This window comes from Genypterus blacodes, unplaced genomic scaffold (assembly GCF_046128005.1).
Source record: "Genypterus blacodes isolate CSIRO-AG114 ecotype Tasmania unplaced genomic scaffold, CSIRO-AGI_Gbla_v1 ptg000055l_1, whole genome shotgun sequence".
Lineage (NCBI taxonomy): Eukaryota > Metazoa > Chordata > Actinopteri > Ophidiiformes > Ophidiidae > Genypterus > Genypterus blacodes.
The window spans coordinates 5,003,503-5,019,240 of NW_027466867.1; the positions used below are offsets into that span (position 1 = coordinate 5,003,503).

Here is a 15,738-nt window from a genome sequence, read left to right on the forward strand (position 1 = left end):
CCAGATAAAAGGAGAAGAGATTGAATGCTACAGCTTTACCAGTTCTTCACACTGGTTTACCATCAAACCCAAAAGTAATATTCAATGCGTTTGTTTGGGAGAAGATCTTCAGATACACAGAATGACGAACAAACTCAAATTTCGACACGAGGCTGGTGTTCTGAAGGAATTTGTGTTTCAGTCACTCCACTGCATTTACACAGGGTTAGGGACCTAAACAAAAGATGCTGGAACGTATTTGACAAACAGGATGATCTCATGTCAAAGAGACTCTTTTGTGAGTCACGTGACCTGTGAAGGCAGAGTTGACATGGAGAAGTGTTCACGTGTAAAGTGAGGAGTTACTCAAGTGATGATTGAGACCACGGATGATCATCTCATCACACATCTGTGATGTGTGATGAGATGATCATGTGATTTTAACAAATGAAAAAAAAAAAAAAATCGCAAGACAGAACAGCAATTACTTTACCACATCACACAGTTGTGACCGATCTTAAGAATTTCCTGAACTTGAGACTTTGAGTGAACTTTGAACTAATCAATAACGTAATTCTATATAAGGAGAAGTCTACATCGCAATAAATTTAAATTCATATTCAAAATCATGTTTTTGTCTGTGCTTTGCATCTTCTCTTGTCCCTTTCAACACAAGCTTGTTGGGATTTCTCATCTATATATTCAAATTCATCCCAGTATCAAAAACTGTTTTAGATGTACTTGTTTGAAATGAACACTTGACGTGACTGTGGCAGACTGTAGGCGTCATGTTAGTGTTGGCTCAAACACAATGAGTGCTTTGTGTCTTGGAGGTGGGTTTGCGCCACTCTAGCCCCATCTCCTGGTTTATCTTAGGATCTACAAGCGGCCAAAATCACCTGACGTAGTAGTGAGTAATGTACACACTTGTGTCTAATTAGCATTATAACCGCAATGTGACATACAGAATTAGCTTCTACCTCATCACACTGCGGCACTGAAGGTCCCCTTGTAGACCAACAGGTTTGATGCTCTCCTGTGGATCAGGTGACAAAAAGTAAAGCCATTAGTTAGCACATCGAGAATTAAGTCATGAGCAAAATAGATACAACTAAATCTATTTAAACATATACGTATTCCCCATGACACATATGCCAAGAAGTTGACAATTATGACAGTACATCTTCTCTCTGTATAGATGACACATTTATTTCTCGCTCCATCTTTCCATGAAATATATCAGCTATACATTGATTTTAAAATCAAAAACACAACTTCCAATCTCTGCCTGTGGTTTTCTGAAAACACAGAAGGACATAAATATTGTAAAATTTGTATTTTGATTTCCTCATCTAGCGTGGCCTCCAGCCTGTAGACAGACCAAGGCCTCCACATTCCCCATAAATGAGTTACATTTTTCTCTATCTGGACTTTTCCTTCTCTCCTTCAATCGCTTTCCTTCGTCTCATGTTGGTGAAGAGCAGTGCGAAGTTGACAATATATGTCGATATGCAGACCATGCAGAAATCCCCCAAGACAAAGGCCAGAATAGACGCAAGATAGAGCGAGCCGGCCACGGAGACCCAGGAGGCCAAGACCAAAAACAGAACGGCTCTCTTGGACAACGACAGTCCTGCGAGACAGAAACAGAACAGAGGAGCTCAGTAAAAGACAACATACAATTATGAGCAGCAAAACTGTGCACAATGTGTCTACACTGTTATTATATGTTATGGCCTGCTGTTAGAATATGTGTAGAGAGGAATATGGCTGACCCAGGCCCATCTGCAGGGTGTAAAATATGATGCCCAGCACACTGTTAGGCTGGTTCAGGGCACTGTCTCTACCAAGGAAGATCTCCACCAAGCCAAAACCACGACCCCATCTGCCAAAAAAAGAGAAAAGGACGATTATTTAAATGCATTTTGGTAGATAAACTTATATAAACATGACATGATGCTTGCAGAGGTTGCTTTTTAGCAATATGGCAAAAGAAGAACATTTCAAAAGGACAAATCACCGCTTGAGAATTGAGCAATAATGTAAAATGACAAATGTTTGACAGGAAGGGCTTAGTTGCTTTGTCACACGTGGCAAACAAGTGGGCGTAACTGGCTTTTCTCTGCACAAAAGCAAGATGATCAAAGAGAAGAAAAGCCGAGAGATGTGAAACGTACCTGGAGGTGAAAACTTTGGAGCAGCTCACAGACTCTCCCAGGTCACACATCGCCCTGTAACTCGGATTACTCTCTTTGGAAAACTCGACGTGAAGCGCGTAAATAGACAAAACAAAACCGAAAATGCACAGGAACGTCCGCACTTTTCTCTCCCACTTGGGCATCGGAATACCAGCCATGATGATCCCGTTTCCGACTCGCTAAAAACTATTTTAGCTCTCTTATTTCGGTGTGAGGGGAGTTCTGTACCTCTGCACTCAGTAAAACCCCAACTCGAAGGCAACGCGTTAAAAACAAATCCTCACTTTTGATTGGTTGAAGACGAGTTTTGCCCCTGCGTTTGATTGGTTGATAGGGTAAAGCTATTGGACCAGAGGTTTGTTTACTGATGTTTTTGGTGGACTTCAGTCTCTTAAGTGTATGATTTTAAGGGAAAACTCTATCAAAACCTTATCATTAGTACAACTATAAGAAGTAGTAATATTATTACCACGAGTATTAGTGTTATTGTTGTAACATTAAACAGAGATTAAATGCGTTCAAGTGTGATATCAGTTGTTTATGTGTATTTTAGTCTCTTTAAATAATTAACTCTCTTTCTGCACCTCTAACTACAACAGACCCTCATGTTGGCTGCAAGTCCCGCCTCTTTTGACGTTCTCCTCTCCTATTGGACAACCGCGCTGACCACACGGCTTCCGATTGGATAACCGCACGTCACTCAAAAGCAACACGGAACAACACGAGGAAGCGGCAGACAAAAACAAGAAATAGCCATGTTACAACGGGATTAAACACATCATACGGATGTTGTGGTTGACACACAAGGTGAACGTCTCTCCCGCTACTTAAAAACACGTCTGCGTGATGTCCCGGTTGGTGTATTTAGCTCAGACGGGCGGAGTTTGTCGTCATACCTTCACAGAAAAGCCAGAGCTTCAGGTAACTAGCCTACGCCCCTGCGTCAACAGTGGGTCAGGCGGCGTCTGTTGTGTGGTCAATATTATTATAATCATGAGACACACTTGCTAACAGCTCTTTAAAAACGGCTAGTCGTAGATTTGTCCTCTATGTTCTTGTAAGTGCACTTTCGCTATTCTTCTCCAAGCCTTAGATGTGGTCTGAGGGCGACAGGTTTAGGAGCAGGAGTGCATGACGAGGCCCCGCGGGTCTCCAGACGTGTCACTGTCCCGTCACTATCTGTGTGTGTGTGTGTGTGTTTAACATCAACATGTGAGCCACCATACAAACTGTAGCCAGCATCACATGAGCAATGAGGAAATCACCAAACGCACTGTTACTCGATCGCCATTGGCTCTGCTCCTTAATGAATTGATTGATTAGTAACCATGGCGCCCTTGTAAACAAAAGCTCAGATCCTCAGCATGTCCCAGGGGCCCCAAACGATTCAACAGCTGTGGTTTCAATGCTCATATTAACCCCACAATAGTCCACTGATGTCCTTTTTAGTTTGTATGTTCTGTATTACCAACAGAATCATGTCAACTAAGGAGGGTGAAGAGTGTAAAAACACTCTGCCTGCAGCCATGGCAACGGAAATAACGGCGGCTGGCAAAAGCAGAGAAAACAAGAATCACCTCGATGCGGGAATCGACGCAACCGGCAGCTCTGACACCAGTACAACAGCCAAAAACCTGGCCCTGCTCAAAGCACACTCTCTGGACGTGAAGTTTGAGGTCGGGGAGGAGTATGACGTCATAGAGACCATCGGCACGGGAGCTTATGGTGTGGTTTCATCTGCCAGGAGACGGGACAACGGTGAGTCTCACATTTAAGTCTATGTGCAGCTTTATGTACAAAAGAGTAGAACTAGTTAAAGCCCATCTTTCCAATCTGACCTGTGTTCTCCCTTTACAGGCCAGCAGGTGGCGATAAAGAAGATCTCCAATGCTTTTGAAGTGGTGACCAACGCCAAGCGCACGCTGCGAGAGCTGAAGATTCTGAAGCACTTCAAACACGACAACATCATCGCCATCAAAGACATCCTGCAGCCCAACCTTCCTCACTCGGCCTTCAAGTCTGTGTACGTGCCTGTCTCACTCTCACACTCATTCACCTTCATTCACCGGCTCGTCTTCAAATCTCATCTGGGCTTTCCCCTCTCTCTGTTCCTGTAGGTATGTGGTCCTGGACCTGATGGAGAGTGACCTGCATCAGATCATACACTCAGGCCAGCCTCTCACCTCGGAACACACACGCTACTTTCTCTACCAGCTCCTCCGCGGCCTTAAGTACGTTCACTCGGCCAACGTCATCCACCGCGACCTCAAGCCCTCCAACCTGCTGGTGAATGAGAACTGCGAGTTAAAGATCGGCGACTTCGGCATGGCCAGAGGTCTCAGCTCTCACCCCGAAGAGTGCCACTCCTTTATGACCGAGTACGTGGCCACGCGATGGTACCGTGCCCCCGAGCTCCTGCTCTCTCTCAATCACTACACGCTGGCCATCGATCTGTGGTCTGTCGGCTGCATCTTCGCTGAAATGTTGGGGCGCAAGCAGCTTTTCCCCGGGAAGAACTACGTGCACCAGCTCCAGCTCATCCTATCCGTGTTAGGCACGCCTCCAGACGGGTTAATCGGTGCTATTAGGGCGGACAGAGTGCGCTCCTATGTTCAGAGTCTTCCGTCACGAGCGGCGGTACCCCTGGCTAAACTCTACCCTCAAACTGAGCCAGAGGCTTTGGACCTGCTGGCGGCCATGCTGCGCTTTGACCCCCGCGAGCGAATCGACGTGACCCAAGCGCTGGAGCACCCTTACCTGTCCAAGTACCACGACCCAGACGACGAGCCCGTCTGCGTGCCGGCGTTTGACTTTGAATTTGACAAGCTGCAGATGAACAAGGAGCAAATCAAAGACGCCATCCTGGTGGAGATCCAGGACTTTCATCAGAAGAAACAGGGCTGCCGGCAAAAGCTCCAGTTCAGGCCGCTGCCGGGGGTGAACGGCGGCGGGGGCAAAATCGGAGCACAAAGCGGTAACAGTTGTAAAGCCTCCACTGTCAAGTTCACCAAATCAGCACTGGTCCCCCTGGCACAACTCGCACAAAACACACAACTACAGCCTCAGCAGATGATCGAGGGTAAACCTCAACGGCAGCAACAAGACGGCGGAATCAAAGCACCAGCAGAAGGGAGCCACGCCTTCACAAACCAGATGCACACCTTCAACAAACAGGCCCCGCCCCTCCTCGCCGTCGCTCTGCCACGCATGACCCCCGACCTGCCCCCCCTCAGTAAGGGCGAAAGCGGCCCGGTGGACGTGGACATGCCCAGTGCCAACTCAGAGAGCGGTCAGCCCGAGACTATAGACCTCACCACGCCCGTGTCCAGTCAGGACGCTCCGTCGGAAGTAATGCGAGACAGCGACGTCCCGGAGCAGCTGCCCGGCACTGGGGCTCCTCTGGCTCACACAGCCCAGAGCCAGTCCATGAGCCAGGCCCCGCCGGCTGCCCCCGCTGCGCCCGCACAGGCCATGACCCCCCTGCCCCCTGCCGTGCCCTCCCTCTCTCTCTCCCAGGCACAGGCCCAGTCGCTGTCTCAGTCTCTTTCTCAGTCGCTGTCCAAAGGTGCCCGGCCCCTTCCGGGCGTGGCGGAGGGGGGCAGGAAGGACGGAGCCATCTCTGAGGACACTAAAGCTGCTCTGAGGGCAACATTAATGAAGTCAGCTCTCAGAAATAAAGCCAGGGGGGGTAAGTTTGATTGTAAACATTTGTCGTACATTACATTACAATCATTTAGCAGACGCTTTTATCCAAAGCGACTTACAATAAGTGTGTTCAACAAAGGTAGATAAAAGAACTTCAGGTCGCACATTGATGTTTTGATGAGAAGCTTTAATGCAACGCCTTTCATTGCAGACGGAGGCTCTTCCTCCCTGGCCATGGACACCTGTGAGGGAGGAAGCCTATCCTCCTCCGTTTCCTCTCTTCCGGATTCACGGCGACCCATCACCGCCCAGGAGCGCCAACGCGAACGAGAGGAGAAGAGGAGGAAGAGGCAAGAACGAGCAAAAGAGAAGGAGCGGAAGATGAAGGAGAAGGAGAGGAGAGAGGGAAGGCAAGGCGACTCGCTGGGCGGCGTCCTGCTGAGCGACGACGACAAAAGCTTGCTGGAGCGCTGGAGGAAGATGAGGAACAGCTCCCACGACAAATCCCTGCCTCCTGCCTGCGACGGCGCCAAGACGAAAGATTGTAACGCAAACTCGCACCGCCACGTTGTAGTTATGGGCGAGAACACTCAAGCACTGAGCAATAAGACAGACACGGAGGGGAGGAAGATCCAGACTCCCGAGCCGTCCGTCCCTCCGCTTAAATCCGTCCTGTCCGGATTGTTTCAACCTCCAGGCAATCAGCAGCCGTCATTACTTTTCCCCATGAGTCAAGCCAAGCCTGCGGCGGATATGGGAGCGGTCTCTGGTGGGTTTGTGAAGAACAGCAGCACGCTCAAAGCACACAGCGAGGGCGACGGCCAAGGGGCCTTTAACTGTTTAGGCAGTTGGAGCAGGCAGCAGATAGAGACCAGGCCCTCCCAGCAACCGCAGCCGAACCGCTCGCCGCCGCCGCCCTCGCATCAGCAGCCGGGCTTCCTCCAGGCCCAGCTCCAGCCTCAAAGCCAAGCCCCCCACTCACAACCACAGCCCGAGCCCCCGCCTCAGTCGCAGCTGCTGCCCCTCGAGAGTTTTTTGACTAAAGCGCCGTCGCTAACCGGCCGAGAGGCCAACGGGAACGTGGACGCCAACGGCGGGGAAAATAACCTCAACTCCCACCCGGACCCCAGGGCGGCGAGCCCCGGGCGCATGGAGAAGCTGTGTCCGTCCGTCAGCGAGAAACCGGGGAGGCAGACGACGAACCCTCTCTGCGGGAGCGGCGGCGGCCTGGGAGTCTGCCCTCAGCCTCATCACAGCCTGGGGTTTATAGACACGGGACAGCCGGGGCCCTCCGCCGCTCCAGACATCCATACGGTCACACTGCAGCTCTCAAAGTCACAGGTGCGTCTCAGGTGTCTTATTGTCTCTTATGTCTTCTGCATGCAAAGTCTTAACCCGAGAAACTACAAGTGGGCCGGTAAAAGTAAACGTTATCAACACGGTTCACCAAATTTAAATGCTGTGTTGTTCCACTGAACCCAAACTAGAGGACACACAGGTGAGTTGACACGTGTCTCTCTTTGCCCGTCCAGGTGGAGGACGTCTTACCCCCGGTGTTCTCAGTCACTCCTAAAGGCAGCGGGGCCGGGTACGGTGTGGGCTTCGACCTGGACGACCTCCTCAACCAGTCTCTCACCGACCTGCAGCACTGTGACCGAGACAGGTGAGGTGTCATCATCAACACATCACCACGTCACGTGTAAATAATAAATAAATCGTCTAAGACTTCTTCTGTTTTCCCCCTCAGTTACGACTCGGCGCCTCTCTCCGCCTCCCTCTTATCTGACTGGATCGAGGTTCACAGCATGACTCAGGCCGACCTGGAGTCGCTGCAGCAGGAGTTGCAGCTGGGCTCTCCCATGATCCTCTCTGATAACATCGCCCCCGACACCTGACCACCCCCCCTTCCCCCAGAGGACAAAACCAGAAGTGAAAAGCAACAACTTTTACAGATTAACATCTTTTTTTTTATTTGTATTTTTTAAAATCACGACAACCTCCAGTAAAGAGCAATTAATTTAAAATCTAACTTTTTTAACTCCTAGTCACTACCAGGCAGTCTTTTCTACCATTACGTCATACCATGCTTTGTTTATAATAAAAACTGTGACATCATCGTCTCTGCCCTATGAACATATAAGTATTGTTAAATGCTGAGTAAGTAAGAAGAGGACCAGTTTATAATAGAAGATATTTAAAGAATCAAAAGGTTGAATACTACACATTTTAAACTGTTCAGCACATTTGTGGAAATTAGTTTTTTATTGTTTCAGAAGGAATTCCTAAACTACAGCACAGAAAGAGCAGAAGTCAACTACAGACAATTATTTTATTTAATTTTTTCTAAATCATTGTATAAAATCTGAGTGCTAAAAAAAGTGATCCTGTTGAACAATATGGCTTTATGTGCACGAGAGATTGAAGTAACAAACATCCTCCCATTTATTGACTATCGACTAATGGACTTAATCTGATATTTGCAAGAACATATCCTTCATTGCTCCAGGTTTGGGTTCTAACCTTCCTCGCCCCACCAAGTGTCTTCATGTGAGCAGCATCAGCAGCAGTAGAGTGGACAGACAGCTCACACACACAGATGCCCCCACACACCAGTTCCGAGTGGCGCGGCCGTACAGACTGATCTCCGGTATCGAGCTGCGGATGAAGCCTGTGTAAGTGGTCAGTCTGGCGTAGACGCCCGGCTGGTTGGCTTGAGCGCAGCCCAGTCCGAAACTCACCACACCTGCCTGCACCCACGTCCCGTTCACCATCTTGCACACAAGTGGGCCTCCTGAATCCCCCTGACAACCAGAAGAATACAGTACACACAGGTAGGTGAGATTTTCTCCATTTTTTGCATGTGTGTGTGTGTGAGTTCTGATCCAATGGTACCTGGCAGGAGTCCTTGCCGCCCTGTTGTAGTCCGGCACAGATCATGTCGTACAGGATGTCCACCTTCTCTGTCGGGTGCAGAGCGTACATATCCTGACAGGACCTCTGGGAGATGATTGGCACCTGCACCTCCTGCAGAGTTCCCACTCCTTGCAGAGCGACTATGAACGGAGCAGGTGGAGGACCGAAAAAACAAATGACTGATGAGTTAAATACCATCAGCACAAACAGAAACGTCGGATGTGGCTAAATTCAAAATTACAACATTTTTATTGTATTGTATCTCTGATCTCCTTGTGTGTGTGAAGCATCCAGGCTACTCTGGGGATCTGGAACAGGTTTACTCACTTATTTACACACGCACTTTTCGCTTTTAAGCCTTGGATCAAATGTCATGTTAATTTACATGCATGGTGCTGCATGTAAACAAACAGGCCTCGGCTCGCCCACATAGGGAAATCTGACCTCCACACCTCATTTTCATTTATGAAACATGTGAAACACTGTGTACAGATCTGTTGTAGATACAAGAGATACATTCTTTGGATTGACAGAGCTGATTACATACTGGGCTATGGAGTGGATTAAATGAATCCACTCGAACATTGACAAAGCATCCATCAAGTGGAGGTAAACTGATCTGTACAAATAACCACTTTGTAAAGGTTTGGCCTCTATGAACCATCTGCTCTCGGCTCTAGAATGCAGCCAATAACCGGACAGTATACTTTAAGGGATACTACAGTAAGGCATTCATAATTTATCAGTATGTATCCTTTCTTACACCCGACACCTGTAACACCTCGCCCAGCGGCCCATTATGAAGTAAACAACCATATGGGCCAGAACGGTGAGGAAGTGAAGGCAACACGGCTGAAATATGGAACTGCTGAGTCAGTTTCAGTGAGACTCACCTGCGTCTCTGATGTTCCCCCAGCCGGTGACGAAGCACCGCATGCCGGCGGGGAACAGCGTGCCGGCGTCCGGCAGGCAGACAGGAAAGATGTGATCGGACCATTTCACCGGGGAGCTCAGCCGCACCAGAGCCACGTCCTTCCCCATGTGAGGCTCCTGGTAACCGGAAGGGATCACGATGCGGCTCACGTAATGCCTGGTCTGGTACTGGTTGAAGCCGTTCAGCTGGTAGCGGCCGGCGTAGATGATGTAAGAACTCAGGTCGTTTGGACTGAAAGGCGAAAGGAGACAAAAAGAACCCCGTGAGACGAGAAGGGGCATGAAATGTGAAACCTTCTTTTGCGCTGTACAGGTGCTCCTTGAATGAATTGATGCTCGACGTGTTGCAGGGACCAATGGAGGCGTTACCAACAAACTACACAGCAATGGACAAATGATCTAAGTATACACAACTACAAGTTTAGGGATGGTTGGTTGGTTGATTAATAAAAACACATTTGTCAAAAACTATTCTACTGTAAAACAATGGATTTGGACTGATTTAGGATGAATACAAAATCATCTCAAATACTATTATGTAAATGATTTGTGCCTTGTAACCCTAAAGACAAGAAGCAGACTTTGATGGCCACATACCCAGAGGATATGTATGAACAAATAGATAATCCAATTAATAATGAGAATAAGCAGTAGATTGGACAGTGATCCGGGACGCTTTCATGCAGGAAATCACCAAATTTAGTGACAATAACATGAATCTCCTGCTTATCAAAGAGTGGAACACAAACATGTGCGGGCAATACTGCAATTCTGACAACAGTTCCCATAATAGCTTTGAACTGGAGGGCGAGTGAAGCAGCTGATAGAGGTTTGTCTTCTATCTCTGGGGGCGATTCTTACTTGGGGAAACAATGAGCGGCTGACAGGACCCAGTCAGGTGAGATGAGGGAGCCTCCACAGATGTGGCCTTCGCTGGACTTCTGGAAGGGGAGGAGAAAGATAGAGAAGTGACTCATTTCAGCATCTTTGACTTTCACACCGGTGACTCGTTCTCGTCAGCAAGCCCAAAGATCAATATACGTAGGTGTGTGTGCTTGTGTTGTAAAGTGTGTAGTTGGTCTTTTTTTTAGTGTCAACAGTGTCTCGTTCAGGACAAGAACAGGTTTACTTCTCATTTGTTCACACTCACTGTGTCAAGTTCTGAATTGCTTCTGGCAACAACTGAAACTAACAAGAATGTATCTGTCCACTGTCCTTCAATTCAATGAAGAGTTTAGCTTGTAAAACATAAGAAAAGAATAAAGCAAATGGTCAAAAACAATTTGTATTTGACAAAACAGTTCATTTCTTGTCAGATGTCTAAATGATTAACTGAATTCTCTTCCCAGCTCTACTATTGGGTGCAGCTCTTTGACTTGCAAACTAGTAACTCTCTGTCAGCCCAGTGATTCAGACCGAAACTAAAGCCTTGATGATGTGTGTCCAGTTAACCTGACTATACGCAATAAAAAGGCCTGATTCATGTGAGCTCACCTGGATGTCCACCTGCCATGGCCAGTGTCCGTCTACGGCATCTTCTCCTCCCACAATCCTGTTCTCCAGTAATGGTGGTCGGCCGCATTCTTGGGCACAACAAGGCCAAAAAACACCTGCATGCATGCAGATTACTTTAATTATACAGACAGAGATTGAAATTCGATTTACATAGAGATATTACGGGTACATTGTGTGTTAAGGGGTCGACAAAGAAGAAAATCGTAAGCTACAAGCCGACATGGCGAAGCTAAAACATGAGGGTGGGGGTCTCACCTGTTATGCACCAGAAAACAGGAGAAAACGTCAATCCGCGGGGCATGTTTGCGAGTTTTTGGTGTAAATGTTAAACTCGAAGCAGCTCCGAAGAATCCGCTCCTTACTTCACTTCACGTCAGTTCACGAAAAAACACAGAAAACGCTACTCAACATTTTCCGCAAAGGATCCAATTTGAGCGTGACGATCCCACCGGAAGACGTAAAATTAGCCTTTTCCGTCTCGGTTACTCACAACTTCCTCCGTCCGCCAAATCGCTTTTACAGGTCCGAGTATGTGACCAGAAGCCACTCCGAGCTGGATTCGAAGAATAGCCTCAGTGTAACAGGCCTCTGCGTACCTGAGCGCCGCCAACCAATCGAAACTCTCCTCCGGTGCACCTGAGCCAATGAAATTCCCCCCGTCACTACGACCAATCCGGTGCGTGCCTTTGTGTCTTAAGATTTACATAATCATGTGCATTATTTCTATGTTCATCAACAAGTCCGACATCATTGATTCCCCTTTTTAATCCCAAATTAAGTCAATAATATGCCGAAATTTATACATTTTATTGCCTTATATTAAATGTAATGACATGTTAAAAAGGTAAAAACAATGATTACAGTATGTGAACATCCAAAAACAAACACACATCAATGTTAAATACTTAAAATGCATAAAAGTAAATGCATTTCTTACATATTTATATTACCCTGATTTTATTTTGATTCATGCAGATTCCTATCTCGATGCCACAGAGCTTTATCAGTGTAGATAAACAGATTTCCAGATCCTGATCTTGAGGCGTATCCATGTATTCCCAGTGCCAGAGCAGAAAGAACCAGTTTAACAGGAAGCAGGATGAGCAAAGTTCAGGGGTTGAACTTAGGTAAACATCGTCCTGATAGAACTAAGTGAACAAAACACGCACAGGTTTGGGCCAGGTGATAAAATGCCCAGGGTCAAAGGTCAAAATCTGACCCAAACTTGGAGTGGGGCGTATTGGGACTGATTTCACAAGGAAATATTTTAATGTATTAAATGTTTGGTTCCAATGTGTCATATGTTGTGGTATTGTTATGTAGGTCCTTCCTTCTGTCTTTAAAACTATCTGTCTCCCTGTTATAGTCCCTCTCGCTCTCCCCCCCCACCACCCCCCGACCCCCTCTCCCTCGCTCCCTCCCTCAGAGCCCCAGGCAGTGTGTCTAGTTTCACAGAGCAATTGAAGGTGACAGGGACAGAGAGAGTGGGAGAGGGGAGGGAGGGACAGAGGGAGGACACATCACAGTATGGCCTGGGGCTACACAACAGCGAGGAAGAGCGAGAGATGGAGGGACAAAGAGAAAGCATAGGAGAGAGAGAGAGAGAGAGAGAGAGAGAGAGAGAGAGAGAGAGAGAGGGAGGAAAGAGAGGAGAGAGACTCACAAAAGCACTTTTAGAGAATTCCATAAACAGGTAATGGGAAAATTAGGTATAAATGTGTGTGCGTGTGTGTGTGTTGATGTGTGTGTTGTCTGTTTTTTACGTTCGCAGGTCAACGAATATTCACTTTAACACTTTTGACGGTGTGTTTTTGTGCTCAAACCCCTCCCGTTCTCTCTCCATGGTAATGTATGAATGCATTATGGGATGCAGTCCAGTAAGAGCAATTATAATGCACTCCCGTTTGTTTTTATTTTAACGACTTGACGAATATTTGTCGTGGCATCGTAGCCATGGCGACTGCCTCCACCCGCCCTCCAGCTCCCTTCGCCGCCCTGTCTCATCCCCCTTTCAGCAACGAAAAAAGCAGGGGATGGAGGGAGAGAGAGGGAGAGAGAGAGAGGGAGAGAGAGAGGGAGAGAGAGAGAGAGAGAGAGAGGTGACAGGAATGAACTAACAAGATCCAAAAAAAATGCATGTCCTGGAGCTACACAAATCTTTGCAGTGAAGCACGCGCCGTTACACACACAGACACACACATGCACACACTCACACACACATAGCACATGGGGATCACATAGGTTAAGTGCCAGTCTTAACAACTGGAACACATTAATATGTAACCATGATTTTTTTGGAACAAAACAAACAAAAGGACGGATTTTTGTTGTTGTTGTTGTTGTTGTTGTTGTGTTGGTTGAAGTCCAAAAAATATATTTCTGTTCCGATGAGTTAAATAATTCAGAATATTCAACTTTCCTCCACTTTCTCTCTCTCCTGTTTGTGCTTCTTTTACCTTTGAACTTGTCAAGTCCTCTCCTTTCCTCCGAGGCACGTCTCGGAGGAAAGTACCAGAGAGGGAGAGAGACAGAGCGAGAGAGGGAGAGGGAGAGAGAGGGAGGGAGGGAGGAAGGGGAGTGCAAGAGCAATGGGGGCAGCGGTGAAAGAATAGAAGAGCATGAAAGAGAGAGGGAGCGACAGAGAGAAAGGGAGCGCAAAGTCTTGTCAACCGGAAATAAAACAAGCTGGCACCCTCCTCATCCCCGAGCCCCTGCACCCACCCCAAAGTCACATACTTCCTCTTCACTCCCTCCTTCCTCTGCCTCCCTGCTTCCATCTTTCCCCCCCTCCTTCTTTCTGTCCGACATCCTATTCTCTCTCTCTTATCCTTTATTATAAGGATAAACACCATACACCACACACATTGTTCAGGCAGGTATCTGTGTGTGTGGCCCTAACAATGCTGCTGCTGCTGCTGTAGTTGTTGTTGTTGTTGTCCCGTAGCTGTAAGCACAGAGTGTTACAGGGCCGAAAACAATACCTGTGGATTCAAAGAAACACTGAAACTCAACATCTTTTGTTCACTAAATTCCTCAGGCACTTTGCAGCGTTTCAGCACCACAGGTCAAACAGACGAGAGGTTTGGTTCAGATAACAAATGAATCGGCCATGAGTCCAATATGAGATGAAGAAAAGCAGCTAAAGAAATATAAACTGTATATATCTGATACAGGGAGAACATTACTTTATTTATACTGTTATTAAAATATGTTATCAACTAATCTCATGGGTCAAGACTAAGATTATCTGACATCTTCATCTACTTAATGCTATATGAGTTAATTTCTCCAATATACAGTATTTAAATAATATTATCCATATTCTACTTTATATGATGCTATTAAATCATCCAATAATTGCTTTAATATTTTATTCTATCTATCTTCTTTAATGTGATTTATTCCTCTATATATAATCACTCCAAAGGAAGTAATAATGTATTGTTATGGGACGACTCACAATTGATCAATTATTAGATGAAGATGTGTGGTCGTTAGATTGGGAGAGATAAAAGGAATTTGGATAATTTTATAACATCAAACAGATCAAAATGTATGTGATGCTTGATTGATGTGCTTCAGTTGATGAAACGTTGTATTTCCCACACGTTTCCAGAGGCCAGTGACGTTTTGTACATCAACTCTGAAATTAGGCTCTCGTCTAATCTCTCTTGTCTTTGTTCAGGTTGTTTGCGTCCAAAAATACCCGAGTGTCAATCGCGTTGTAATATTAATGTGTAATTTATGGTTAAAATTGAGTTCCATCACATATTCATCCTCCACTATCGCTCCATTATCTGTGTTTTATGCTCTTCTCTCACTCGGCCTCCCCTCCTCCTCTCGCTGGCATTAAGTTCAAACTTGACACTGATGTTGACTCACTTTGTCACCCCTCGCCGGCTCCTCTCTCTCTCTCTCTCTCTCTCTCTCCCATCCTCTCTCTCTCTCCCTCTCGCTCCCTCCATTGCTTGGAGGACAAGAGTGCCCGCAGACGCATTTCTCTCCCGAGCACCCCCACCTCTCTCTCCCCTCCCTCTCTCTCTCTCTCTCACCCTGTCTAACTCTTCTTCATCTCTCTCCTACTCTCTCCTTTACACACACACACACACACACGCACACACAGCACTGTCAACAAAGCTGGACAACAGGGGACGCAGGGGACGCAGAGGAATATAGGTGTGCAAAGGAGATCAATAAAGGAGCGTCCACCATCTCGTTTTTGGACACTTGGTAAGTTTTCAACACCTTGACTGCTTTTATGTGTTGTTCTGTTTTACCCCAGATTTCACAAGAGGCTTTGAGATCAATCACACACAAACACACACACATTGTAGAACCGTTTCTGGGGGTGCGTAAGGGGAAAAATGCATGGATTAGTAGGCGACCTAATCCGATTGAATGAAAGTTTGACCTTTGACTCTACACTACTGCGGGAGGTTGTTAGATCCGGCTCGGTTGTCGACCCACGGCACCTTTGCGTGCCGTTCTCACTCAGCAATCAAGGATTTCCAAACGGGCCAGGTGAGATAACAGAAGAAGAAGAAGATAAGAGTTG

At 46.9% G+C, this 15,738-nt stretch overlaps 3 protein-coding genes across 6 annotated transcripts; 1 reads left to right on the forward strand and 2 right to left on the reverse strand.

The window, feature by feature from the left end:
- Positions 1–1,163: 1,163 nt before the first annotated feature.
- On the reverse strand, positions 1,164–2,459 carry vkorc1 (vitamin K epoxide reductase complex, subunit 1). Its single transcript, XM_076151740.1, has 3 exons — positions 2,157–2,459; positions 1,755–1,864; positions 1,164–1,612 (listed from the first exon to the last, which is right to left on the reverse strand). Exons 1-3 carry the CDS (start codon positions 2,333–2,335, stop codon positions 1,401–1,403), a joined length of 501 nt encoding a protein of 166 aa, XP_076007855.1. The 5' UTR covers positions 2,336–2,459; the 3' UTR covers positions 1,164–1,400.
- Positions 2,460–2,641: 182 nt separating this feature from the next.
- mapk7 (mitogen-activated protein kinase 7) lies at positions 2,642–7,730 on the forward strand. Of its 3 annotated transcripts, none has more exons than XM_076151734.1 (7): positions 2,642–3,098; positions 3,652–3,935; positions 4,035–4,200; positions 4,295–5,887; positions 5,981–7,163; positions 7,355–7,485; positions 7,570–7,730. In XM_076151734.1, the coding sequence occupies exons 2-7, from the start codon at positions 3,656–3,658 to the stop codon at positions 7,715–7,717; spliced, it is 3,501 nt and encodes a 1,166-aa protein (XP_076007849.1). In that variant the 5' UTR covers positions 2,642–3,098; positions 3,652–3,655; the 3' UTR covers positions 7,718–7,730. The 3 variants fall into 3 exon arrangements, with proteins under 3 accessions (XP_076007849.1, XP_076007852.1, XP_076007850.1); XM_076151737.1 differs by having other exon boundaries at positions 4,295–5,865; positions 6,034–7,163; XM_076151735.1 differs by having other exon boundaries at positions 2,642–2,984.
- Positions 7,731–7,813: 83 nt separating this feature from the next.
- Positions 7,814–11,768, reverse strand: LOC143001894 (serine protease 27). 2 transcript variants are annotated; one of them, XM_076151739.1, is made up of 6 exons: positions 11,439–11,768; positions 11,163–11,278; positions 10,530–10,606; positions 9,629–9,900; positions 8,715–8,875; positions 7,814–8,623 (listed from the first exon to the last, which is right to left on the reverse strand). In XM_076151739.1, exons 1-6 carry the CDS (start codon positions 11,482–11,484, stop codon positions 8,366–8,368), a joined length of 930 nt encoding a protein of 309 aa, XP_076007854.1. In that variant the 5' UTR covers positions 11,485–11,768; the 3' UTR covers positions 7,814–8,365. The 2 variants fall into 2 exon arrangements, with proteins under 2 accessions (XP_076007854.1, XP_076007853.1); XM_076151738.1 differs by having other exon boundaries at positions 10,530–10,609.
- Positions 11,769–15,738: the final 3,970 nt, after the last annotated feature.

Excerpts from the sequence above, each read along its gene's own strand:
- vkorc1 (XM_076151740.1), bottom strand. The coding sequence starts at position 2,335 with ATGGCTGGTATTCCGATGCCCAAGTGGGAGAGAAAAGTGCGGACGTTC. Across the intron at positions 1,865-2,156 it reads TCCAAAGTTTTCACCTCCAG|ATGGGGTCGTGGTTTTGGCT; the intron begins GTACGTTTCACA and ends TTTTTTTGGCAG. Across the intron at positions 1,613-1,754 it reads CACCCTGCAGATGGGCCTGG|GACTGTCGTTGTCCAAGAGA; the intron begins GTCAGCCATATT and ends TCTGTCTCGCAG.
- mapk7 (XM_076151734.1), top strand. The coding sequence starts at position 3,656 with ATGTCAACTAAGGAGGGTGAAGAGTGTAAAAACACTCTGCCTGCAGCC. Across the intron at positions 5,888-5,980 it reads AAGTTTGATTGTAAACATTT|GTCGCACATTGATGTTTTGA; the intron begins GTCGTACATTAC and ends AAAGAACTTCAG. Across the intron at positions 7,164-7,354 it reads TGCAGCTCTCAAAGTCACAG|GTGGAGGACGTCTTACCCCC; the intron begins GTGCGTCTCAGG and ends TTGCCCGTCCAG.
- LOC143001894 (XM_076151738.1), bottom strand. The coding sequence starts at position 11,484 with ATGCCCCGCGGATTGACGTTTTCTCCTGTTTTCTGGTGCATAACAG. Across the intron at positions 11,279-11,438 it reads TGTTTTCTGGTGCATAACAG|GTGTTTTTTGGCCTTGTTGT; the intron begins GTGAGACCCCCA and ends GCATGCATGCAG. Across the intron at positions 8,876-9,628 it reads GGGGAACATCAGAGACGCAG|TCGCTCTGCAAGGAGTGGGA; the intron begins GTGAGTCTCACT and ends CTCCGTTCATAG.